Genomic DNA, 27,429 nt, shown 5'->3' with positions numbered 1-27,429 from the left:
AGCCCTAGTTTTGAAAACAGACTCATTGGCTGAAACCTGGTGAAGTCTTGGCACAAGTGAAGTTATGGGGAGGAAGATATAATGAGAGCTTGTTCATAAGAAGGAGGAGGTAGAGGAGAGTTGCACAAAACAAGACATCTGTTTTGATGAAGAGTTGCTGGAGGATGTTAGAATGATGTCAGGGTGGACACTGAGCCCATAGAATCCCAGAATAGTTCTGATTCGGAGGAGGAGCAGCTGCTCCTGGGAGAGGAGCACGCTCATCCTTCCCAGGGCCAACAGCTGACAGAGATTCTTCCCACCGGCATTCCTAGCATAGATAGCAGTCCCGGGAGTGAGAGAGCGCGGGAAGCAGACTTGCTGGATGCGCGACGCCGATGCAGGGAGCGGCGCCAAATGGAGGGCGCAGAAAGGAGGCGTAGTGCCCGGTTGGCGCACAAACAACGGTTGCGCCCAGAGGATCCAAGGAAAAAGGGGAGGGACTCTCCCTAGCCCATAAGTTCAGGGTCTGCCAGTGATTCTCCTTCAAACGGGGACCAACTGTTCCAACTTAGGGCATAGGTACTCTGCTGCTCATATCTAGTTGCTAACAGTAGAGTTGTTAAGTTGTAAAAGAGGAATAAAGCTTTGAAAAGAATCCCTTTGTCTGTCTGGACTTGGCTACTGGATTAGACTGAGAGAGGCCTCCAAGGAGCCCTTGACAGATGAGGAGGGATGGTTGCATACAGGGGAATAGAATCAGTACGGGGAGAATGTAAGTGCTCAGTGGTAAAAGAAAAGCATTTTGCATATGCTCAGAGGCACTCTATATTTAAGATCATAAGAAAAGCCATGCTGCGTCAGACCAAGGTCCATCTAGTCCAGCATTCTGTTCACACAATGGCCAACCAGATGCCCACAGGAAACCATCAAGTAGGACATGAGTGCAATAGCACCTTCCCACCCATGTTCCCCTGCTGCTAATATTGGTGAAGTGTAAATAAATTCTAAATTTGCATGCATGTATATCCTTCAGAAACTTTGCAGGTTTCTTGCCTGGGGGACACCTCTAATGACCTGTGCATTTTCATACAAATTTACCCAAAAAAGCTATTGGGGAAGGAGTGAGGGGAAAGCAAATCACTCCCTCCCTCAAATTGGAGAACTCCCCTTCCACATGAACTGCTGCATCTATCCTTCTGAAACTTTGCTGTTTCTTACTTAGGGACAACTCTAGGCTGCCTGTAATTTTCAGAACAATGGTCCACAAGGAAAATAAGGAGAGAAGTATGTGCTCTTTTGGAGACCTCAAAATGTCAAGGCCACCCTTGCACAAAAACCATTGTGGCTATCATTCTGAAATTTGGAGACATGATCTCCTCTGATGGGGCAATGACTCCTGAAATGTTTATGCAATTCTTCCAAGTAATAAAAATGTTATTGGCAGTTACCCTTAAAATAAAATCAAAATATAAACCCTGCACCTATTTTTCTGACATTGGGCAGGTATAATCCCCTTCTAGCAGGCTACTGTGCCTGAAATTATCCTCCAGTTCTGACCAAGAGAAAAAAGTTACAGGTTTTTTTTTCTAATTTCCCATGGTAGTCAACAGGAAGCATAAAGACTCAGTTTTCCAAACTTTGACTCAGGTTTGGTGCTGAGCTGAAATGGTCCAACTACAAATTGGCCCGAGCAGAAGTGGGATGTTTTCCAAAACGCTGAATTGGGGTCTGAGTTCAAGTGGGGTGGAGGGTCAGCGCATACTTTTTACATATGTATGTATTCTATACACACATGCAAGCATACCACATGCACACACACACACACATACATATATGAGGTGCGCTTAGACTCGGATATATATATATATATATATATATATATATATATAATGCAAATTTGTGTTATGGGCCTGTGCCTTTTAAGAACCTAGCAATGCCCCTGCATGCAAGGCAGTTTACAAAATTATAAACAAACAGTTACAAAGATAAAATACCCATATTATATATTTGAAAAAGAAACAAAAAAGTACCATCAAAAAAGAAATAACAGCAACCATTAAAATTCATCAACTGCTGACCAGCATCACATAGTCAATTAAAAGTAGCTTCAATTAAAAGCAGATTTAAATGGCCAGATCTTAAGGCCCCCCGAATGAAAGCAGTCAGTGAGGGATCTGGACACACTTCCTGAGGGAGGGAGTTTCACAATAATGGAGCCACCACCTCTCTCTCATGCCCAACCAGCTGTCTCTTATTGGTGATCATGAGAACAGGGTTTCTGTGACCAATTTCAAGGCCCGGGCAGGTTCATGATGGTGTAGCATGGCTACATGTCCTCTTTTACCGAGGACAGTCCTCTGTTTGAAGGGCTGTCAAGTCAAAGTCTGGTAAAGAGCTATCAGAAGGCACAGCTGAGCCTTGAAGCTGCCCATCAACAGCAGCTGGACAGAAGACTGAAGAAGGCACACAGGTCACCTGGTTACAACCTTCCAACTATGCTGAGATGTACTATATTTCTATTTAAATGATAATAATTATTTCTAAATTTGCATATATATATATATATATATATATATATATATATATATGGTAGCATGTGCAAATTTTGTGCAGATCAGAGTCCTCTTTTGTCCTCTTCTTTGGCAATTCACAAGTGGCCACCTTATGTGGCCATAGGGCCTACACCTAGATGTACCTTTGCAAAATGCACAGTTCAGCTCTGTGCAGCAGCTCCCCTGCCTGTGAAATGTACAGCTCAAAATCTTTGCAACAGCTTGTTTCTTTGCAAAGATTTTAAAGGTCAGTTGCCTTTAACTACCCTGTTATCTCTGAGCAGTGATATCCGGCCCATGGGGCAGAGGTTCCCCCATGCCAGATATAGGCAGTCTTTCAAAGAACTTGGCCCCAAGGTGATTAGGGTTTAAGGGGAACAATCCAAAGTTTGAATTGAGCCTCCAAATGTACTGGCAGCCAGTGTACCTGGTACAAAAATCCCAGAAGCCAAGCTTTTTCTACCTTCACCTCTCCATGTGCCTTTTCCCTTACCAACCTGCCCAGTCACTGAGGGCATGCTCCTGGTGGTTCCATATGGACCTATGGCCTGACTGGAGTCCACCAGGAAAAGAGCCTTCAGTGTGGTGGCCCCCTTTCTTAGGAACTCCCTGCCCCTGGAAGTCAGGCAGGCACCAACACTGTGTTGCTTCTGGCACCTCCTCAAAACAGTTCTGTCCTAGGAACCATTCCTTAAATGACCAGCCATGGTTTTATTGGCATTTTGTTTTTAATAATTTTAATATGGTATTTTAATCTTTTATCTTTTTTTACTATTGTACTTCTTGTGTTCACCGCCCTGGCATCTGTTTGGATGGGGAGTGGTATACAAATGTTGTAAATCAATAAAATAATTTTTTAAAAAATAAATATATGTTGTATTTCTGCCTGCCGCTGAAGTGCTAATGGCACAGACACCCTGGTAGGGGGGGACGGGACTCGACAACCCTGATTTCAGGGCACAGGAGACATTCTTTAGTAGCCAGCTAGCTTACCTAGCCACATAAGTAATACTAATTGCAAGTGGCAGGCAGCTGTCCTCTGATCTTGAGTACTCTGCTGATGTGTGCTATTCAGCTTGGGTCTGGCAGACAATAGCAATTCACACTTGGCTGTCTTTGCTCATTCCTTGATTGGTTTTGGAGGATTTTCCTTCCCTGGGGCTGCAGTCAATTGTTTTCCCCAGACCATACAGCTTTGCTAGAGCAGCATCTTTTCCATGTACAGCTTTAGGCTTCTGAAATCGTGAGCTCATCCTCCTCCCAATATGTTTCTTCTTCTTCTTCTTCTTCTTCTTCTTCTTCTCCTCCTCCTCCTCCTCCTCCTCCTCCTCCTCCTCCTCCCCCCCTCCACTGGCCTAACATTGCAAGTCAAAAGTTCTTTTCCAGGTGTGTGGTGGGAATTGTGACTGCAGGCAAGTATCTGAAATGGTGCCTTCGCTGGAACTTGGCAAGCAAGCTGGCTTACCAAGGTGCTGATGGAGAAGCAGGTGAGCCTTTAAAAAGAACAACAACACACAGCTGGAGTGAAAGGCATGGACAAAAAATAGAGTAGGAGGAACCAATCCAGAGACACATATTGAGAACTTACCTCTCCAGGTGACCTTCAATAGGAAGGACATCCCTTATATATGTTACAGATGTTGAAAGTAAGGTTTGTGCATTTTTACTAGCCTTTAACGTAGGGGTGAGCAACTTATCACCCTTCAGGTTTTTTGGCCTACAACTCCCTTCATCCCCCACCATTGGCTATGCTGGCTAGGACTGATGGGAGTTGTAGGCTGAAACATCTGGAGCACCACAAGGTACCCACTTCTGCTTCAACAGTAGCCTAACACAGAGAAAAAACAAACAGTTCCACCATCACTTTGGCTGCCTTTACACTAAAGAAAACCCCCGCAGTCCTCCCGTTCTGGAGCCGTTCCGTGTTTACCATGGGCTTCCAGACAGTGACCACATGATTGCTGAGAAGGGAAGCTTTTAATTTTCAAGGTTCCATAGAACTCAATGAAACAGTGCCATCTAGTAGCAGTTTTAATCACGTAACATTCTGAGTTTTAAAAAATGGTTCATTTGTTCCAGATCTTTTGGGGATGAAATAAGCAGGAAATACCTCTGGATGTGCCCTGGAAGTTAATGATGTCATGAAAAGGACCCACAAATGTCGGTGAGTGAGCAATCTCAGTAGCAGGATAAAAGCTCTGTGTGAAGGAGACCTTTGTCTCCTGCCCTGATTAATGTGTGTCAGGCTGCAGTTAAAAGTAGAGACAGTCCAGATGGTGACATCCCTCACTTGAGCACTTGGGGGGCAGGGAATAGAGAGTGAAAATATGGCTTAACAAATATGAGATTAGTCTGGGGGGGGCGGGGGGGGCTCAGGGTGGCATATGGGGGGGTTATCCTATTTTATCCTTGCAACTATCCTGTGAAGTAGGTTGGGTTGGGAGACAGTGACTTGCCCAACATATGGCCCTCGCAGCCCGTGCCACCCCCTGAAATTTTGGGGAATCCCAGCATTTTTTTAAACAAACAAAACAGCTTCTGGAACTGCTACAGAGTGTCCAAAGCCCCTTTGGTCCTTCATAGCAGACATGGATTCCATCCCCCCCCCCATTTTCAGCACCTGCATGAGGAGGGGAGGTCCAGGGAGCAAAAATGACCCCCAAACCTCCAGAAGTTGCCCACCCCTGATTTAGAGTAAGGCTGTGTCGAAAATGCCACCTCAGTTTTGCAGGCCCATTCTCAGCTCATGAAACTCTGGTGGCATTTTTGGTGAAGTTCTTTGAGGCTATGAGATATTGTTAAAATATTTGGCCCCTGGAAGGGCCTAATCTTAACAAGTGGCAGCACAGCTTGTGGTGACTGAACTCCACATCAGTGTCCTGAAGTGCCACCATGCTCCCTCTCAATGCCTCAGAATTCAACTTCATGAGGGCATGGTGTCATTTCAGAAGCATTGTAGGTTAAAAACAAACGGCAGTCCCCCCATTCTTAAAAAATAGCAGCCCCTGCTGGCCAGCGTGGGCCGCCATCTTCTTTTATAAGGGCTGTCTTTTTTCCCCCCATCTGCAATGCGTCTGAAATTATTCTATGCCATGACAAAGCATAATTTCCAGGGCATTTGGAGGGAACATGGCAGCCTGCCAGGACACCGATTTGGAGCTCCGTTGCCGCAGGCAATAGATGATTTCTCACAGAAAGGGTGCACACACAAGCTTCTGTGCAACTTCTTTCGGTAAAAAAAAGTTACAAATTTACCCTGGCCCATAAATACAGCAGGGTGGTGGTGGTTTTTCTGGCTCAATTTCTCAATGGTTCCCCCCACGATTTTAAAACTCAAATGAAAGGAGTCAGAAATTCCAGTTCAGCTCTACAAGCTGTGCAGCTCAAGCCTGCCCTTGGGTCGCCTGAGCAGGTGACATTTTAGCTTTCTGCAACGCTAAAGCATCTTCATTTGGGGGCTGCTCCTGTTAGAGTTGGTGTCTCTCTTTCTGGCAGCATTCTGCACTTTTCATAGCTGCGGAGGAGGCAACAATTCCAGCAGGGAACATAGGAAGCTGCCTTATACTGAGTAAAAACCATTGGCCCATCTAGCTTAAAATTAGTGACATGGACTGGCAGCAGTTCTCCAAGGTTTCAGGCAGGAGTTTTTCCAGTCCTACCTGCAGATGCTGGGGATCGAACCAGGGACCTCCTGTGTGCAAAGCGTGTGGTCTGCCACTAAGCTATGGCCCCTCTTCTAGTATGGGGATGGCAGTGGTGGTAAAGCTTCACCTCTTAAATTGCTGGATGTTTGCTTTTGTAAAGCTACCAGCCTTGCCAGCTAACACAGGTTGCAATCCTAACTCCAACAAAACCACTAAAACATCTGTAATAATACCAGAGTCATGTGTTTACTACCTAGGGATGTATGGATTCCCCACCATCCATTCCAGTGGGGAATCCACGGGGGGGGGGGGGAGGCGATCCGTTCCTCCCCCCTGGAATCCTTGCAGAGCGGCTCTGCTCCATGAAGATTCTGCAGAGCCGAGGGCCGCTTACCTGAATCAACCTGAGCCCTTCGCCTCTGCGCCGATCGCCATTTTGTTTTTTAAAAAAGAAATGGCGATCGGCGCGGAGGCGAAGGGCTGCCGGTGCAACAAGCAGCCGTGCCGTCCTGCGCGGAATCCTCCAGGAGAGGAGGTAAGCGGGGCCAATCTGCTGTGGATTCCTGAGACCGGATTCCAAAGAATCCGGCCTCATTTGAATCCGCAGCGGATTTCTCTAACATCCCTATTACTACCTCAGTTGTCTATAATAGCTCCACTGGTCATTGGAAATTATTGGTCATTATTATGTTTTCTAAAGTACAGAAATACATTTGCTAACTTTCTAAACAACAACAACAAAACAAGAACAAAAACACCCTGGTGTTTTATCCTGCAAGGCTTGTAAATAAAGAGCTTTTCTACATGAGGTATTCAATGTGTGCTAGTTGTTCCTTACTCATGATTATTTACAGGTTCTTTAGATGACATTGTGACCTATAGTTTAGTTTCTGTTTCAGAGCACTTTCCTGGGTTTTTTGAAGAGCGCTTTTTTTAGGGCAGGGAAAATGGGGTATTATTTGTGAAAGCAAAAGAAAACATTTTTCCCACTTGTGTAATTGTGTTATTCCACCATGCCACAGTGCCACTTAGAGGTTATGTAACAGAAAAGCAGCAAAGGAAAATGTCTTTGTGTAGAGCTTGGATGTCAGTCTTGCGACAAAACTGAAAGTAGATACAGAGAGCAATCCTATGGCCCCTAGACAGAGACTAGGGGGGGCATAGGATACTTCGGATCCCCAGTGCAAAGGTCACAGACAGTGCTACAACCATGGAGCTGGGAATTGGCACTCCTTGCTTCTGCTCCCTCCCCCTCCCAGCTGATGTGGACAGAATCACGCCAGATGCCTTTACGATCTCGCAAATGCGAGCTCATAAAGAGAGAAAGGGAGTGATTCTGTGGGCAGGGAAGGGAGGAGACTGGGGTGACCAGCTTACAAAGAAACCACTGGCTACCCCAACCTCCTTCCCTCCCCCTCTGCACAGACCCATCTAGATGGACAAAATTGTCCATTTAACGAAAATGCAGGGCGAGAGGAGCACGGAGACAATGCTTGCCTGCACGCTCCTCTCACCCTGCATAGGATGATCATAAGCCTGCGAGTCCGGGGGTTTACAATCACTGAGGGCCCAATCCATAGGACTGCACCCACAGTGGATTAACAGCCTCATATCAAAAGCTTAAAGAAGCACAAGGCCAATCTCTGGCAATGAGAAAGGTTGTGATGCATACACATATCAAATTCTACTATGTCATGACCTGTAATTGCTAATAGGTGTTTTTATGTGACAGAGAAGAGAATGATACCTAGCTTTCGTTTTTATTTGAGCCACACTAGACTACGACTGTTGGATCAAGCACCTTTCTAGCATAGGATGGGACCAGTGCTGTTAATCCTTGAGGTATCAAGCCAGTATAATTTGCTGGGAGCTGCTTTACAAGAAATAGAGGCTATTTGATGTTGCTCAGGGCCTAGGGAATTGGGAGCAGGCAGCGGGTGCGGAGATCAAAGATGTGTGATGAATGCAATTTTTTCCGTGAAGCATGACAATTGCCCAAGGGCCCTCTTGCCTGTATATGTGGCGAAATCATATAGACTTGACCAAGGTGAGATGTTAATAATTACATGATTTATTTCTTTCGTTGCAATGAGCATGGTGTAGCCTGTCCCTTAAGCGTGCCTGCAGACAGTTGGGCTAGAACAGTCTTAACACCCCACTTCTCCAGCTGGCCCTGTCTATACAAGTCTTGTGAGTTGTAGCAGACACCATGGGTTATCATCTTGAAAACCAGATTCCAATGTTGTTCCTTACTGGGAGCAGAGGCAGCTGAAGGGAGCAGGAGTGATTATGGTGTCTGGGGGTGTCCAGGGTCCCATAGCCCAGGGAGCTCCAACCAACCATCCAGAGAGCAGCAGGTGATGGGGACAGTGACAAATTGACCCCTGGGGCACTGGTTGTCACAGCATCCTTTCTTCTTCTTTTAAACATCTTATGGGGTGACCATCCAGGCATGTACATGGTTACAGATGATCATTTTATTATCTTTACTTAAAATTTTATGCTTTTCTATGACAAAATTGTGCTTATTCCCAAGTAAATGTGAACTCCATTTTATTCCTGTAGTCATGATGGTGCCATGAATTGAATGAGTTTAAAATACAAAACTGCACATGCTCAGGGTATTCCAAGTGCTGTAGTGGTAAATTTTGAAGTAGGCACTCCTCACGACAGTCGCCATAGCTACGACCCCAAAGAGAGTAAAAAAAAGCCAGGCAGCATATCAACAAACCAGTTCTAGCCGTTTTCATCTCTGCCTGGAGAAGATCTTTTGTAAAGCTAACGGGACTGAATTATCCCTTCAAGACCAAGCCACCCCAAAAGACTTTGCATTACAACAGGGAACAATATATTGTTGTTGGGAAACTTCAGTTCCCTGAGCTATGGGTTGATCAGCTAAAAACAAAAATGAACCTGGGAGGGACTGTAAGGAGGAAATGGCTAACCACAGGAGGATTTGCATAAAAGGGGGAGGAAGTGGTAGTGAGCTAGTCAAAGTATGGGATGTGAGAGGTGCATATAAGCAGCTGCAGCCTAGCCATCTTCATCAGTGTGATCAGGATGAGCTCTGAGATCGGTTACACCTGTACCATCCACCTCCCATCCTTCGACCTACTGGCCCCTGCCTTCAAAGAGGAGAATGATGACCACGAGCTGGACCTGTGCTGGGGACACAACTCCCAGCTCTGGCCAACCAGTCATTTCTCCCGAAGAGACTTCCTTGGAGTGGCTGTATCTGCTGAATTTGTGCTTGATTGCTTTCCTGGTGGTACTGAAGTGGTATTTCAGACTGAGAAGAAGCAGGCAGCCTACCACTGCCATCTGGTCGTCCAGGGTGGGCTTGTCAGCAACTACAACTTCAACCGGTTTGTCCAGCAGGTGGGTTGGAGTGTGGGCCCATCGTATCTACACCGAGCTCCCCGAAGGTACAGTGGACATGATTGTCCACCCTTATTACTCCCGAGGGTCTGGAGGGTGAGAGAAGCTTCACCCGGTGATCCTGCACGAGTTCATGGCGTGGAACCTGTTTGGGAAACTGGGTCCGGACTGGAGCGAGGACTGCGAGGGAACGGGGCATTCCGGGGTGTATGTGTGACAGCAGTGTCCCTGCTGCGCCCCTGTGAGCCTTTGTTCCACCACACCACTGAGTATTCCTTTAAAAACAAACAAACCAGTATTGGCAAACAGTTTTCTGCTGCTGCTCTACCAGGAATGTAAAACATGAAATGGTGGGTGGGGGCAGAGATGTTAAGTGTGTGATTCACCACTGAAATCCCCAAGTCAAAAGCCACCCCCCCACAAGCCAATTACGTCCAGGGTCTACAGTGACTTAGCGACCCCGCTGGCCCTGACCCTGTTTTCTTTGAAAGTATTGGAAAGGCAGAGATGTAGCAATCGTGCTGCAGCACTAGGCTGCTAGTATCCTTAAATATTTGAAGTGTTTAGTTTTAAAAATTGTAGAAACAGTTATTTATTGATTTTAGAAATTTCTCAAGATGGCTTCCAGATTTTTTTAGAATCACCATTAAAATACACCAAAAGAGCGAGAGAGAGCTGAAAACGAATATATGTCAATTGAAAAATTAAAACAGCACAAGGGGGGGATAAAACAACTCAGTCGGTTTAATAGTACATTGCCACAGCAGCAGGTTAAAACAGATTAAAGGCACGGTGGGTTTTGCAGACCTCTTTAAACTTAAGAGAGATGGGGGCCAACCGAACCCTTTCAGGAGGGAGTTCCACAATCTGGGTGCTCCTAAGGAGAAGGCCTGTTCTTGCGACGTGATGCCAACAACCACACCTCTGAAAGTGGTGGAACATGGGAGCAGGGCCTCAGGCATAGAGCGCAAAGGAGGGGAGAGCTTTAATGAGGCCAGGGTGACTACAAATGTTCTTTAATAGTCAGTGGCAAAATTGCCAGTGTGGTGTAGTTGTTAGACTGGGACTTGGGAGATCTGGGTTCTAGTCTCCATTTGGCCATGAAGCTCACTGGGTGACTTTAGACCAGTCACAGATTCTCAGGCTAACCTACCTCATAGGATTGTTGTGAGGATAAAATGGAAAGGAGGAGGGCCACATATGCCGCCTTGGGTTCCTTGCAATAGGAAAAAGGCAGGATATAAATATAATAATAAATAAATAGCCAGGCACATCTTCTGTTAGAGAAACTCTGAGTAAATGGCCCAGAAGGTTGGAGAAGGGGACTAAGGGTGAGATCCTATGCATGTTTAGACAGAAAAAGTCCTATGCATAGGATTGCACCCTACACCTTGTTCTGCACCTTCTTCAGTCAGAGGAAGAGGGGAAAGCTAATTGTGAGTGGGAAGCAATAGAAGCATCTTGGGTGCTAGACTGCAGAGTTTGAGCCAGACTGAGAGCAGGGCAGGAAGAGAGCAAGCTCTGGATGGTGCCTTTTAGGGAGCTGCCTCTCTCTCTCCCCCCCCCCCAGAGATGTGATGTGGGGCAATGGATTTGGCTGTTGGGTGGGGACACACAGCTTAACACTCCAGCAGTTGTCAGCCACTGTATGTTTCAAGGGTGGAAATCAAGGGTGTTGATTGAACTTTTTTCAGCCTGAGGGCTGAATCCCACTTTGCAGAAGCTCTCGGGGGCCACATTCCAGTGGTGGGCAGGGCCAAGGACAAAAATGGGTAGAACCAAAAATATTGGCATATTCTAGCTTAAAGCTCTCACTGGCAGGAACTAAGCCTGAAGAGAGGCATTTTGACTTTTGAGAATGGGAGAAAAACTGCACAAAATCTGGGAAACAACCCAATGATCTGTGGTTGGGGGGAAGAGGGTGAGGGCCTGGGAAAGGGGGTGGGGCCATCTGGGAAACCCTGGAGGGCTGGCCACTGGGTGACTTTGGGCCAGTCACTGACTCTCAGCCTAACCTACTTCACAGGGTTGTTGTGAGGAAAAAACGGAGGAGGACCATATAAGCTGCCTTGGGTTCCTTGCAGGAGGATATACAGTAAGTGCAACAACAACAGCAACAACAACAAAAGATGCTATAAGCTTCCAGTTCTAAAGAAAGCCAAACCCAGGAAAATGTTGCAGCCCTGAACTTCTCAGCACTCAGGGAAGTTGTGACAAGATTAACAATGCTACTAATAATATGGGGAAGCCGGTTTCATGTGGTAGGTAGCTCAGAGACCACTAGCTATGAGCCAGACATTCCTGCTTGTAATCTCACTCTGGCAAGCCACCCTCTTGCATCCTCAATCTCCCATCTACAATATGGGATAAAAAATACTGGCTTAGAACGCAGGGGTTTTGTTTGTTTGAAAGGGTTATCAAGATAATGTGAAACATTTTGAATACTGAGAAGCACTGTATAAATGCTATATAGCTACTTGGCAGTAAAGCTGAACCTGACTAGGTCACTTTGGTTATCCAAACAATAGAGAAACATGCATTATTTCTTAATTTCAGTCAGGGCTGTTTGGCTTTGGGTCCCAGAACACCTCTGTTAAGCTGCTGGAAGCCATCCTGCAGTGATTCCTGGAATCTGAGGGTGCACTTATGCAAACCTTTAGGCTCATGGAGATCACTTGAATTGTTGCTGCACATGTTGGATAGTTGCCCACGGCCAGCTGGTTGCATCGAGCTGTTGCTAAGGCAGGTTCAGACTTTCTGAATGCTGCAGAGAAAAACCTTGCCATTTGCTCAGCGCTCCAGAAGGCTGATCCTGTATGTGGCAATGAAGCTGCTACAGCCTCATGGCTATGTGGATTGGCTCTGACTTGCCCATATGATACATTAACTGGCACTTGATGGTGGATGGTATTCCTTCAACCGCCACCAAGTGCCAGTTGCTGCTTAATATGGTGCCGGTTATAATGCCACTTGAAAATAATGTCCGTGAGCATAACAGAATGTGTGTGTTTTTTCTCACCCAAGTTAGGCCTGGCCCATCTGGGGCTCCATCTACACGAGCCATTTACCCTGGGGCTGCTGCAGTCTGAGGACTTTCGAGACATACGACGTAGTCACAGTCACCACTTTGCGGCCAAACTGTGGTTTTCACAGGGAAAATAGGGAGTTCTGTAGAGGTGTTTTGCTGTGATTTTTTAGCTTGCGGCAGGTTTACCACCGTTGCCGAGCTGTCTGTCCTTTCCTCAAATTGACTTTGCAGTTTGCGGTGCACGTGGGGTAGGCATGCTTAGTGATTGTGTCACTCTGTGACACCTTTTCACTCCTCCCCATTCCTCTGCAGCTGCACAGTAACAGTGAGGCACACCCAAAGGTCAGAGGGATCCATTTGGGAGAGATGAGTAGGCACGTACCTCTCATACGGGCATGCCCCTTTGCATATGCGAGCCATCACGAGAGTGTGGGGCTGGGGGACTGCCGCTGTGATTGTGTACAAACAGTTGGCATAGTAACAAAGGGCAGACTACCCACATCTTATCCAAGAGGAATGGAGAGACATAAAAGAACCCCTAAAATACAAAACAACCACTAAAACCCAAAGTGTCGCACCCCCACCCTCACGTGACTGCGCAGCTGTGCATTTAAATATAACGGTAAAAAAAAGAGCAGCGCGACTGCCACAGTTCACTTCGCTTTAACAGCCATGTGTCAGGGCACAGTGGATTTTTCCGCTGGAGAAGTCCGCAGTAAATCACGCGTGTACCGCAGAAGAAGCTAATTCGCAGCTGTGATGCTGCGCAGTTACGACGGAGTGGACGTTGAAAGCAATGCTGTGTAGATGGCCCCTGGGATGTGGGACAGGCTTCCGAGCAGAGGCTGGATCATGGTCTTCCAGACAGATCTAATCCTTCCTTTACACTGCATAGGGTGCATCGTATGCATGTTTAGACAGAAGTAAATCCTACAACTCCTAGCATACCCCAGCCGGCCTTCCCCAGTAGGACTTATTTCTGTCTAAGCATGCATACGATTGCATCCTTAATATATGAATTTCAGCACCGGGTCTTTCTGACCGAGTTGTTACAGATTAAATGCCCGCTGCTGGCATGCAGCCCCTCGGAGCTTCCCTGGGTGACAACTTGCCCTCAGGTTTCCCACCCCTGCTTTAATGCTTAGGGATTAAGATGTGTTGCCACCTGTTTTCATGCAAGGTGTTAGAGAGATTTTGTTCCCTACTGCTTTCTTGGCTAGGAAGTACTGATCATCTGCTTGTAACGTTATTGTCTTTTTATAGCAGCTTTTTTGTGTGTCACAGGAAATTCTTCTATCCCAACTTCCTTTTCTGACAAGGATCCCTGTGCCTTTAACAGCTGCATGGGAAGCACGAATCTGGCAGCTGATGCATTTCTCATTCCCATCTCCATGGTGGGAAAAGCTTTGCCCGTGGAATTTCTGCTTGTCATGTGACCACTGGAGGCATGGAAGCCCTGCTGGCCAGAAAAGAAAGTTAGTGCAGTTACTCCGGCTCAGTTTGTCAAGAGCTGAATGTACTTCTTCAATGCATGCTTGGAGAGCAATAACCTAGGAAGAACTTCATTCATCATCCATGTCTCTTAGTATAGTGTGAAATCTATGGGGAGGAAGTTTCTAGTTGTGATAGGAAGGTGAGGGTGGAATGTGGACAGCCAGAAGTTGAGATAGGACCTTACCAAGGGGTCAGGGGGAATTCGCAGCTGTGTATGCAGGAGCCAAAGCACACCAGATGCTTGCAAAAAAAAAATGAGTGAACAGTTTTGTTGCAATATTTGCTCCTTACTTAATTGTGAGAAATAGCGCTAAAGAAGGGGATCTCTTTGGGGAGCTGAGCTCTACAAACGAGGTCTTCACCCTTCTGCATTTCATCAGTTCCCTCTTTGCTTTTTGTGGCTGTAGAACTAATTGTAGAACTGAAGAAAGAATATTCCCAGGGTTGCATATACAGAGTGGAAGCGCTGGGTTAGTCACAGCATACTTGGATGGAGCACCAGTTTCATGGCTCGTCTCAGAAAATGAGCAATCCCAGTCTCTTCTCTTCATCTATCTCAAGTTCTGGTATCCTTTCCCTCAGTCACAGACAGAGAATGAGTCCAACGGAGGACTCCATCGAGTCCAACCTCCTGCCTTGAGCAGGGGGTTGGACTTGATGGCCTTGTAGGCCCCTTCCAACCCTACTATTCTATGATTCTATGACATGCATTGGGCATGCCTACTTGGCTGCAGTGCCTAAGCATTGTTTTTCTGGGCAAAGTGTAAGTTTTTAATATGGGATTTTAACATTTTTAACATGGGAAGGGCTTGTCTGCTTGAAAAAAAGAGAGGATTGATGAGCATCCTTTAGCTTCTTTTAGTCACCTTTGCTTTTGCTCCTTTCATTTCAGGATGCCTGATTTATATTTATAGCCAGACGTGGTGGTATCACAACTATGTATGTTAGAAGTTGTTAAACACTCTTTGGACCCAGTTCCTTGTCCCTGGGATCTAGCATCAGTTCTTCTATCTGCCTTGGACTACACCCACTGGCCCTGAAATCTCAATGTTGCTAATTATTATAGTGCTAGTCCCTCCCTCTCGGCTGTCAATCAGATTCCGCATCCTGTTGACACCCTGTACACATAAAATGCAAGTGGCAACTTTGGGAAACTTTGGGACTTTTAGTTCTTCAGCGAACTTGTCTCAGCAAATGCTGCTGAGACTGATTTAATCACACACACACACACACACGTGTGCGCACAGCCACGCGCACACACACACACACACACACACACTTTTTCCAATTATCAGCTAAAGAAGCAGCCAAATAATGCCAGGAGGAACTAAGAAACTCTGAGACTTCTAGTTCTTGAGATAACTTGTCCCAGCAGATTCTGCTGACGCTGATTTAGTAATTTAATACTGGGGCTCCTATTGCTTACGTGAGAACAGCAGTATGCAGCGGCATCTTCTCAAAAAACTCAACTATTTATTATTACAACTCACTGGGAAAACCCAGGAAAAGAAACAAGTGCAACTTACCTGAGAATTGTCCCTGGTTACTGGTCCATCTAGGTCCAGGATTGTTCTACTCCCTGAGGAAGAATATGCAGGCCCACCCACTCATCCCAGGTTCTACTGCAAATCTAAGGGTGTGCCTTCCAGCTCATCCACAAGACCCTTCTGGCTTTCCTCTCAAATAGACAGAACACATACATTGGCTGCTTCATGAATATTGGGGGGTGGGGTGGGTTATTACATCAATATTCAGATATTTTTGCTGGAAAAGCAACATCTGATAAGTACAACCACTAGTTTGAGAAGAGTGGGTGAAATCCACCAAGCGGCTGGGTTAAAATCCATCAATCGGCAGCCAAAGACACTGTCTTCAGAAGCCACTTCAGTGGAAAAAGAGAAAAGACACAAAGATAGCTGGGAATACAGCTAAGAGTCAGTGTGGTGGTTAGACTGTTGGACTGTGGAGACCTGGGTTGTAGACCCCAGTCAGCCATGAAGCTCCCTGGGTGACTTTGGGCCAGTCATTGACTCTCAACCTGTCTCACAGGGTTCTTGTGAGGATGAAATGGAGAGAAAGGGGATTATGTACACTGCCTTGGGCTCCTTAGAGGAAAAGACAGGATATAAATGAAACAAACAAACATGGTAATAGATGAATGAATTTTTTTCTTCCCCAAATTTGAGGATTGAGCATGGGGTTTTCTAGAATATTCATATTTTTGAGCTGTGTGTCTTGAATATATAGATTCTCTTATTATGGGGTTTTTCAATATTTTATGTGAAGATGGAACTGTGCTTCTGAACCAGCAGTGATCACTTCTGCCTTTCTAAATTAAAGTGTATCATATTACAAAATTCAAACTGAACAAAACAAATTTGCATCACACTTATCATCTTGGTTTCAAAAATGTTTTTGGATAGGTGCATTACAATTTTTTAAAAAACACACACATGGTGTTTTGTGTTTTGTCTTTTTCATCATTCCTGCCCTAAATTGCTGTGTAGGATAATAAGGGTTTTTAATAGCCATTAACACATGTTTCCAACTCAGTATGAGATAATTAAAATAAAACAATGTGACCAGTTCCTGAGACTATATTTGGTGCCACAAAGTCCCTTGATATTCTTTTTGTTCTGCCCACTAAAATGGCTGAATAGCCCATAATTTACTAGGTTAAAACCTTAATTGAAGACAACACTGTATCAAAACATTTCAGAGTGTCAGGGACATTTTGGTAGGCAATTATCTGAGTATAGATAATTGAGGAAATAGTACATCTCTGAAAGCTTAATACACCATACATTTTGTTTTGTTTTATTTCCAGGATTCATTTGCCAGGATTCCTGCATAATAGGCAGGCAGCAATCTAGCAGATAAAGCTTTCCCAATAATTTCATTTGTGTTCTAGAAAAGTTTAACCAGTTAAACTTTTGCCTGACAAGTTGCTATTAAAGGTACAAGAGCAACATTTATGCCTGTCATGCTGCTGTTAAAAGTACAAGAGTCCTGTCAGGAAAAAAAGAGATGGTCCCTGCTATTAAGGACTGTGATTTAGCTTTGTTGTCCTAAGGGATCTTTCTATTATTCTAAATAAAGACAGGAATACTGTTGATGACAACTCTGTTCTGTGGAAAAGTGATAGTCTTGAATAAGAATTCAAAAATAAAGGAAGTGTCTTCAAATAAAGGTCACCTGATAACTAACTCTATCACCTGACCTTTATCTACTTCTTCCTATGCTGTTTAAATTCTACATTTTTCTAGCTCAAGCACTGACATCTACATGCCCTAGGATGTCATTTCTTTTCAGCACATTTAACTGGGATATAAATAAGCAGGCAAGAGAAAGGGAAGCACCATGAGGTGGAAGTAGCTAATTAGTAAATCAAAGCATGGGAAATGTACTTTGGGGACTGGAAGGAAAAGGGAGGCACTGAGAATTAGCCTTGACTATTATTATCCTCTGAGCAAAGTTGGAGAACCTGGAGAAGAAGAAAACAATTCTTAGGAATTCATGCATTCCTAAAGACGTGGAGGAAAATGGAGCACCCATTGTTACTAGCACAGATCAGTTAGAGTCTCTGATTTTAAACTGATCTAGCTCCTCTGCTTTCAGTTGATCAAACCTTCTGGTTCAACTGACAACTTGCTTTCAGTACTTACTTTTCATGGCCGTAGGACTGCCAAAGCGGCAATCTGGATAATTGCTGTTGGCTTTAATTCAGCAGATGTGGCCCATGAGGTAACAGTGGCTGCTACCCCATGGGTGCTTCCACGGTAGGGGTTGTTTCAAGACATCTACATGACATTGTCATCAAATTGTTGTCTTTCCATCTTTTCCCACATGCTTCTTCCAATGTTTTCTCACATGTTCCTGCCATTTTTTTTTTCAGACTGCAGAAAATAAAACTATCATGGAGGGGAACCTCTGTCCCAGTAACAACCCTGTAGGGCAGACAACTGACAACCGGTTCTCCGCTTCGTTGGCACTGCCACCACCAACTCCTAACCTGAAGCTCCAAGTCGAGCATTAATGTCCCCCATCAATATTTCATCCAGCCCCTCCCAAATCTTAAGTTAAAATAAATGTTTACACAAAATGGATACTTTCCCGTAATAATAGAACTAGTATATGAGAGCATTCACTACGTTCTAACCCTTCAATTATTGTTCCTAACTCAGCTGAAATTAAAATTGCTAGCAGGGCCAGCCAAATATATTTTACTGCCTGAGTTGTTGTTCAGTTGTTAAGTTGTGTCTGACTCTTCGTGACCCCATGGACCAGAGCACGCCAGGCCTTCCTGTCCTGGGCTCTCTCCCGGAGCGTGCTCAAGTTCATATTCATTGCATCGGTGATGCTATCTAGCCATCTCATCCTCTGCCGTCCCCTCCTCCTTTTGCCTTCAATCTTTCCCAGCATCTGGGTCTTTTCCAGGGAGTTTTCTCTTCGCATTAGGTGGCCAAAATATTTGAGCTTCAGCTTCAGTATCTGTCCTTCCAATGAGCAGTCAGGGTTGATTTCCTTTAGGATTGCCTGATTTGACCTCCTTGCAGTCCAGGGGACTCGTAAGAGTCTTCTCCAGCACCACAGTTCGAAAGCATCAATTCTTCAGCGCTCAGCCTTCCTTATAGTCCAGTGGTGACCCCTCTTCCCAAGCCAAGGGGCATAGTACCCGAAGCCAGCCAAGCTATTTTTGCGCTTGAGGCAGAAAATTTCACCAATGTCTCTCCTCCTCCCTTTTAATAAAAATACAATAACAATAATAAATTAAATAACAAACAATTTGATGCCTTCTTATGACAGCCAAAATCGGCAGCCTGAGGCAGCCGTCTCACTCTGGCTAATGGTAGGGCCAGCCCAGATTGCTAATTGCCCTCCCCTGACCCCCCGGCCAAATGTTCCTCCTTATCTGCCATTATTGCTGCCACTACATATGAAATATATCTTTGTAAATAGATTTTATTTGGGCCAAGTTTCCTGTAGGCAAACAGTTAGAAAATTTTAAAGGTATTTAATACATTTATTATCCATGATCTTATTTAAAGGACCCTCAATATTCCTAATCAACCTGCAAGGTTCCTCATAGTTTATGGTGTATTTGGGGAATGGGGGACTGCTAATTAAACTCCCTGTCTCTGCTATTCAACCAATTAGCCTGTCCTTCCCTTCTTAACTTAAAACTTCATAGCGTAATTCAAAGCAGTTTTGGATTCTCCGTCTTTTGGGTGGTACAGGAATCTAGTCACAGCCAGGTTTCAAAATTATTCACATTTAGTCAAAAAGGTTATAAAGAGGAAATAGTAGACAGCATCTCATGGCTACTGAACATGTTTGAGTCCTCACTGGGCTCTTTTCATTTTGTTTCCCCCCCTTAGTAGTAGAAACTGCATGTGCATGATTAAAAGAAAATAAAACAGCTTACTGGTTTACCTGAATCTACGCTGCACAGTCTGACGTAGCGAGCACACGTATTACACTAATGAGTCATGGTCACTCTGGCATTCTGTGGAGCTTTTTTAAATGGTCGGAGATGTTTTGTGCCAGGGGAAGGCAACCTGGTGTCCTCCAGATGTTTTGGACTATACTCCCAGAATCCCTGACCATTGGCCATGCTAGCTGAGGCTTATAGGAGAGAACCAGGTCCAACATCTGGAGAGAACCAGGTTGTCTGATTTATGCTATCTAATCAGGAGGGTCATGATTGACAGCTGAGGGGCTATCTGCCAATGGGGTGGTCTTCTCTGGGATTGGTGTGACAGGGCAAATAGGCAGGTAAGTAATGGAAAATGAGTGCAATTTCCACATGCGAAGATTGCCTTCGCACTTATCTTCCATCTATTATAAGATGCATGGTTTTGATGTGTGCCGTGTGACATATGCCAAGACTTTTGCCAATCTTTCTACACTTCAGCACAGCTTCACTATTAGCTCTCTAGTTGATGCCATTTTATCAGCATGTTTCTCTTTTTTAAAATCTATTTTTAAATTTCTTCTAACCTTTTAACCATAAAAAATAAAATATTCATGCAATCGCACTTAAATGAAAAACCATTTTAGCACAAATTTTAAAATCTGATTTTAGCAAGACATGGTGCCTTTCAAGTTGGCTCCATTTTAGCATTGTGTTTATTTTCTTCCTGCTTTGATCATCAGCATGAAAACACATTTTAGCATACATTTTAGAAAAAGTTGTTACTATAACTGTGTCTGGTTTTTCCTAGAGATTTGTACTTCTGCAAATGGTGGGCTTCACCCAAGCTGACTGACACCTCCCTCTAGTGCATGGATGGTGCCCTTTTGGCCATGTAAGGATCCATGTTAGGAGAGTGAGGTCACTATTAGTATACAGACATACTCATATTAAGAGTTCTTGACTTGTCCATGAACACATGAAGATGGCATGTAGTGAGACAGGCCATTGACCCATCAAACACAGTTTTGTTTTCTTTGATGGGCAATGGGCTTCCAAGGTCTCAGAGGGTCATTCCCAGACCAGTTAAGTGAGATCTATGCCAGGTAAGTGGGATGTATGACATCCTTTATAACAGGGGAGGGGAAACTCAGCCAGAGGGCCCAATCCAAGTTTGAAGAAGCTCCCAGGGTCCACATTCCAGTGCAGAAGCACTTTGGACAGCTCCTTCAGAGTTCTGACTGGTTCTGACTGAAACTTGGAGCAGATTTACCACCCAACTGACATTGGAGCCACCAGCCTCCACTGCCAAGAGGACCAGATTTGGACCCTGGGCCTGAGGATGCCCACCTCTGTTATATATAAAGAGATGTTTTCGAAAGTGTGTCTGTCATTTTCAAAGAAGGGCATCCCCACAGACAGGAAATGATGACCGGAAGAGGAAACGAACAAGACATTCCAAGCTAGGATAGATGGCTGTGCAGCTTGGTTCAAAGGAGTTAAATGTGTGATGTTTAAAAAGTGTCTAAGAAAGCAAAGCTTCACAACCAAAGCTCTTCCAATGTAGCAGATAATGGGAACTAGATTGCAGGGTGGGAGGGGGTGGCTGGAAGGCCCTTCCTTGTATGCTGAGCTGTGTCTTTCACCAAAGGTAGTGCTGGGTCACATTCACTCAACAAGATAAGCCCCTGACCGAGGCACCGTTGACATCAGGTTTCCATTCTGCTGAAGTGTAATGTAAACTTAGTTGCACTTGGGGATAACATTTCTAGCTGAGCATCCATTTGGGGCTCTCTTTCTGCCCTGGAGGATGTGCTGTTTGCTGATAGCACTTCTTACAAACAAAAACCACAGACTTGCGGTTGGGAAAAATTGGTCTTGTTGATGAGAGTTCCTCAAAGCCAACGTGCAAAACCACAAGTGGAGTCTGTGCTGATTGAGACAGAGAGGTCCACACCAGTGCATTTAAACAAAGCGTCTGTGTGATAATGGGAACGAACGAAGGATCACATATCCTTGCCGGGGGAGCTGTAAACCATGCTGCCCCTGCAGAGCCGAATGCATCCTCCTACACATCTCAGGTCAAAGGCTGTGTGCCAGCCTGAGAAGCACTTTTTGCACTTGAAGTGAGAAGTCCAAAGGATTTTCTTCCCCATTTCACAATGTGTGGGAAAAGATCTGAGTTTCCCTTGGGAGACGAAGACATTAGCTGGAGGAAACATTAACTTTTCTCTCATCGTTTCAGCCTGTTTTTTAAAAATAATATCTGAATGTGCTCCACAACCCCAGTATCCCAGCTACTGTTATACAGGCTATTTTGTGTCTCCTGTTTCTGGTGCGTGACAATGCCCAGCCATGTAACTAGGGCAGGGGTGGGATTCAGGGGGGGTTGGCCTACCCAGTTACTTTACAGTAAGGATGCAGAACCTCAGGCCCGGGGGTCAAATCTGCCCCCCTGGGGTCCTAATTTGGCCCTCCAGGGTTCCCCAAATGGCCATCCCCTCTTCCCCTGTCCTCACCCTTTCCCCTGATTGTTTGGTAGCTAATTGGCTCTTGTGCAGCTTTTTCCCCATTCTAAAAGGCTAAAATGTCTCTAAGGCTTAGTTTCTGGCAGTAAGAACTTTAGGGCACAATCCTATGCATGTTTAGACAGACAAAAGTCCTACAACTGCTGGCTGGCTGGGGAACACTGGGAGATGTAGGACTGTCTTCTGTCTAAACATGCATAGGATTGTGCCCTTAAGCTATAAAATGCTGATAGTTTTTGTATTTTGTCCCCACCCCTTTGCCTTTGGCCCTGCCCACCACTGGCATGTGGCCCCTGAAAACTTCTCCAAAATGGAAGTTGGCCCCTGGGCTGAATGAGGTTCTGCCCCTCTTTTAAAGGGTAGGTCCAGCCTGTGTCATTATTAGGAATTTGGGCTCTAAATAGTTAACCTTTTACTCGTGTGAGCTTAACAGAAAACAATAGGAATATTTAGAAAATTAAATTCATTAGTGGACTCCAATATTAAAATGGATACATTTGTCTAGTTGTTGTTGTTCAGTCGTTCAGTCGTGTCCGACTCTTCGTCACCCCATGGACCAGAGCACACCAGGCCTTCCTGTCCTCCGCTCTCTCCCGGAGTGTGCTCAAGTTCATATTCACTGCATCGGTGATGCTATCTAGCTATCTCATCCTCTGCCGTCCCCTTCTCCTTTTGCCTTCAGTCTTTCCCAGCATCAGGGTCTTTTCCAGGGAGTTTTCTCTTCGCATTTGGTGGCCAAAATATTTGAGCTTCAGCTTCAGTATCTGTCCTTCCAATGAGCACTCAGGGTTGATTTCCTTTAGGATTGACTGATTTGACCTCCTTGCAGTCCAGGGGACGCATAAGAGTCTTCTGCAGCACCACAGTTCGAAAGCATCAGTTCTTCGGTGCTCAGCCTTCCTTATAGTCCAGCTCTCACAGCCATACATTACTACTGGGAAAACCGTAGCTTTGATTAGATGAACCTTTGTTGGCAGGGTGATGTCTCTGCTTCTTACTATGCTGTCTAGGTTGGCCATAGCTTTCCTCCCAAGGAGCAAGCGTCTTTTACTTTCATGGCTACAGTCACTGTCTGCGGTGATCTTGGAGCCCAAGAAAATAAAATCTGTCACTGCTGCCATTTCTTCCCCTTCTATATGCCAGGAAGAAATGGGGCCAGATGCCATGATCTTAGTTTTTTTAATGTAGAGTTTCAAACCAGCTTTTGCACTCTCCACTTTCACCCTCAACAAGAGGCTCTTTAGAGCCTCTTCGCTTTCTGCCAATAGGGTGGTATCATCTGCGTATCTGAGGTTGTTGATAATTCTCCCAGCATTCTTAATACCGACCTGTGATTCATCCAACCTGGCATTTCTCATGATGTACTCTGCATATAAGTTAAATAAGCAGGGCGACAATATGCAGCCTTGCCGTACTCCTTTCAATTTACCCATTTTGTAAAGACTTAATTCCTTGACAACAGGCCACCCAGATGCATAATGTATGTTGTGCCTTGATGTGCTGTCTGTGGATGAGCTCATGTGCTGGAGTCAGGGCTGGCCTTAGGGGTGGGCGAGCTGGGCAGTCACCTGGGGTGCCAAGCTGAGCTCAGTGGCTGTGGTGTTTTTTTTAATATACTGTCTGCCATGAGCCAGGATGGCAAAAAGCATGTGTCTGTAAACTTTTCTTCAAGGATCTATGGGTTGTTTGGTATGAACTATAAAAACGATCTTCTTCAATGAGCTTTAAAGTATGTTTCTTTTTCAATTTCCACTTTGCTGTTGTTTGCACTAGGTAAAAACTAATGGAACACAGCTTTACTTTGAGGCAATGTTACTGAGCACTGAGCACTTCAAATACTGTAAATGCTATTTGTTGTTTATTCCTTCAGTCTCTTCCAACTCTTCGTGACTTCATGGACCAGCCCATGCCTTCCTGTCGGCCGTCGCCACCCCCAGCTCCCCCAAGGTCGAGTCGGTCACCTCCCGAATATCATAAGCGCAATATAAATAATAATAAAATAAAGCCAAAAGCTGTAAGAGGTCAGCTGGAAGCGCATCTATCATTCTGCTTGATCCCAGGGCAAGGAGGAGCTGCAGGTGAGAATTCTCAGATGTAGTCGGTGTATGCAATAATTCCCTCATGTGGCCCCATGGGTCACATGAGCATGGGTCCTTGTAGAGGCAGCAGCAGGGTCCCCAAAATCACACCTGCACCCTCTGGGTGGCTCTGGAAAGCTGACCACGGCGGGGGGGGGGGGGGGTGGCGGCGGTGGCAGCAGCAAAGGCACACCTCTCCCAGGGAGCTGTTTATCCTAGCGCTGGCCCTGGCTGGAGTTATTGGCTCTTCACACATTTCTAGTCCTTGTTTTGTGCTTGTAGCATATTGTACTTGTCTGGATTGATAGCAGTAGCCTTATACTATCTGTGGGGGCCTACCTGCTTCTTGACTTAGAAATCTAGCCTCCAACAAGAATGGGGGAAAGCAAAAGGCGATAAACGGGAGTGTCTAAAAATGGACACAAAATTTCCAGTAATATACTGACAATGCTTAAACTTTGCAATGGTCACTTATTCAGAGTCTTAGTAGGGGCAACAGGTCAGGCACAGAGTGGCCAAAGTGCATCATCATTCTGGCCCTGTGCTTGCACCCTAACCCAGTAAAGCTCATTCAGCTGTTGAATATTGCTGGTGAGGAAGGAGAAAATCAGAGACTTATGACATTGTACAGTAGCAACAAATGGCTGATTTCAACAACAGTTTCTGAGCTGGAGCAGGTGGTCTGAGCTGTGAAAACTTGGAACTTCAGTAGATGCATTGCGCTTAAGGATCCACACCCATTCATAACTCATCTGGTGCTGGGTTTCTGGGCTTAGGTGGGAGAATAGTACTGAGAGCCAGCTCTGGGTACAGAAATAGCTAGATATGGCATTAGTGGGGTGGGGATGGCTGTAATCTGTGCAACAGACCCATGCTACTTGTTTTTATTTGAAAATGGATGCCTCAGTTTGCCTTAAATTAAATCTTTAGCCAGCCCAAAAGTTCTGGCCCCCCCCCCAAAAAAGTAGGACTTGCAGGCCTTTTAAAAACAAAATTGTATTTTGTAATTATTTGTTTGTAAAAAAGAAAGAAAGAAAGAATTGAGGGGGTAGAGAAAATTTTGGGGGTGGGCTGCCCCAACCCCTCTGGCTTTGGGCCTGACACTTCCTCTCCCCACTCCTTCTCGCTAGGGATGTACGAAAGTCCCCTTACCTGGCTCCGCCGGGCTCTGCTGGGGGGGGAGACGCTCCGTCCCTCCCCCCGGAATCCTGGCCGGTCAGCTCTGCTCCGCGGGGATTCTGCGGAGCCGCCGGCCAGCTCCGCCAGCAGCCGGACATCCGGCCGCTGGCTAGCAGGGATGCAAATGGCGGCGGCTGTAGCCGCCGCCATTTACGTCCCTGTAGTCAGCCGTGATAGGCTACGTAAAGACTTACATAGCCTATCATGTCTGGCTTTAAAAAAAAAAAAACAAACGCGCGTACGCAAATGATGGCGGCTACGGCAGCTGCCATTTGCATTCCTTATTTTTGGCCGTCTTAGTCTATGTAAATATTTACATAGATTAAGACAGCGAAAATAAGGGGGAACGCAAATAGCGTCTGCTACGCTATTTGCGTTCCCCTTATTTTTGCCGTCTTAGTCTACGTAAATATTTACGTAGACTAAGACGGCCAAAAATAAGGAACACAAATGGCGGCGGCTGTAGCCGCCGCCATTTGCGGATGCGTGTTGTTGTTTTTTAAGCCAGACGTGATAGGCTACGTAAGTCTTTATGTAGCCTATCACGTCTTGTAAAAAAAAAACCCAAAACCCGACAAGACTGCAAATGGCGGTGGCAGCAGCCGGTCGGAAGACCAGCCGCCGCAGCCGCCGCCGCCCGGAAGATCCGCCCCAGGTAAGTCTCGTCCTGAGGGGGACCTGTGGGGGGGCAGGGGGGCAGGCCGTTCTGCCACAGATTTCGGGGGGCCGAATGCACTGGCATTCGGCCTCACCGAGATCTGTGGCGGAATTCTCTGCCATCCCTACCTCTCGCCATTCTTGAACAAAGGGATTTCAAAAACAGATAACAACGTGAAACAGCTGAAGTACAATTAATAAGATTCGCCTCTATTTCCTGTGGTTTGAAGGACAAAGGTTGCATTACTGTTAAGATAATTATCACTGTCTGTATTTTTGCATTTCAACTCCCTCTGACAAGACAGTTTGCATCCCCTCCCCGCAATGTGTATGTGAATCTACCAATCTGATGCTAACATTCCATGCATCTGATGAAGTGGACAGTGTCCATGAACACTTATGTCAGAATAAATTTGTTACTCTTTTAAGGGTGGCTGGCTGGGTCATGCTGGGAGTTGTAGGCCTTCTGTGCATGCATAGGATTGCACCATAACTGCCACAAGACTCTTTAAAAGACAGTGCATACGTATAATTTGCAAAAGTGTGTAACATTTGTTACAATGGTTTGTAACATTTGCAAAGAGATATAGGTACTTTGTGTTACAAGAGCAAGTATCTCCCAACAGCAGGAGGTTTAACAACATTCACTCCCAATTTCAACTCTTAATTTCAAAATATGTGGGAATTTTAAAAGCACTTCCAACACATCAGCTTCTGTTTTATTTTTTGTTTTTTTTCCAGTTTTGCCAGATGAAATCTCCTACCACAAATACTACAATTTTGAAAGATGGGGGGCATACAGAATTGTGGGATTAGCTGATTCCACACATCAGTGGGCCTTTTGTGCTGTGGCCCCAAATTGTGAAATGCCCTCCCTAGAGAAGTCCACCTGGCACCTACTATGTTGACTTCTCATCACTAGGCAAAGACCTTTTTATTCTCCCAGGCGTTTTAAAGGTATTTTTAACCCTGCTTGCTTTATTTTTAATATTTTTAATGCTGCATTTTAAAATCACCTTCTCTCTTTTTAGCTGCTCAGTTATTTATCTCTTTTAAAAGCTGAGTTTTTCTTGCTGCTTTTAAAATAATGCTTTTTAGGTCACAATCCTATCCAGATAGGCGACCGCCTCTGAACTCGGAGGCGACCACCTATCCAAAGCAGGGCAGGAGAAGCATGGAGGGGATCGTTCCCTCCATGCTTCTCCTGCCCTGCATTTTTGGCTAGACCCCCGATTGCGGCTGTCTAGCCACAGGAGGGCTGAGCGGGGAAGGAGGCTGCTGTACGACACATTGGATGTGTTGTACAGGCATTTCCACCATCCCTGCCCCGAAACGCCCTCCAGGAATGCCCGTTTTCAGCTGCTCTGTGCTCCTCTTGTGAGCGTGGAGGATGAGGCTGTTCTGCGCTGCCTCCAAGGCAGCGCAGAAGTGGGGGGAGGTCAATTCTTAGGGAACCGACCTCAGAGCACGGGCTCTGAGGTCGGTTCCCAGAAAAC

General features: G+C 45.5%; 1 protein-coding gene across 6 annotated transcripts in view; it reads left to right on the top strand.

Moving 5' to 3' along the window:
• Positions 1 to 27,429, top strand: part of TSPAN18 (tetraspanin 18) — a 414,388-nt gene that overhangs the window by 27,909 nt on the left and 359,050 nt on the right. For 4 of the 6 annotated variants that reach the window (XM_084850864.1, XM_084850854.1, XM_084850847.1 and 1 more), the window contains exons 1-3: positions 4,953 to 9,556; positions 11,583 to 11,651; positions 23,890 to 24,097. In XM_084850864.1, the coding sequence (XP_084706990.1) occupies positions 9,239 to 9,556; positions 11,583 to 11,651; positions 23,890 to 24,097 (595 nt within the window). In that variant the 5' untranslated portion in view covers positions 4,953 to 9,238. Of the gene's footprint in view, positions 1 to 3,909; positions 4,699 to 4,952; positions 9,557 to 11,582; positions 14,060 to 23,889; positions 24,098 to 26,674; positions 26,891 to 27,429 lie in introns of those variants that run through there. The other 2 variants (XM_084850711.1, XM_084850691.1) reach the window with 2 other exon arrangements.

Source organism: Heloderma suspectum, chromosome 1 (genome assembly GCF_057233095.1).
Source record: "Heloderma suspectum isolate Gila_16-S chromosome 1, 16-S_ref, whole genome shotgun sequence".
Lineage (NCBI taxonomy): Eukaryota > Metazoa > Chordata > Lepidosauria > Squamata > Helodermatidae > Heloderma > Heloderma suspectum.
This window is presented reverse-complemented; position numbering and strand designations above follow the sequence as displayed.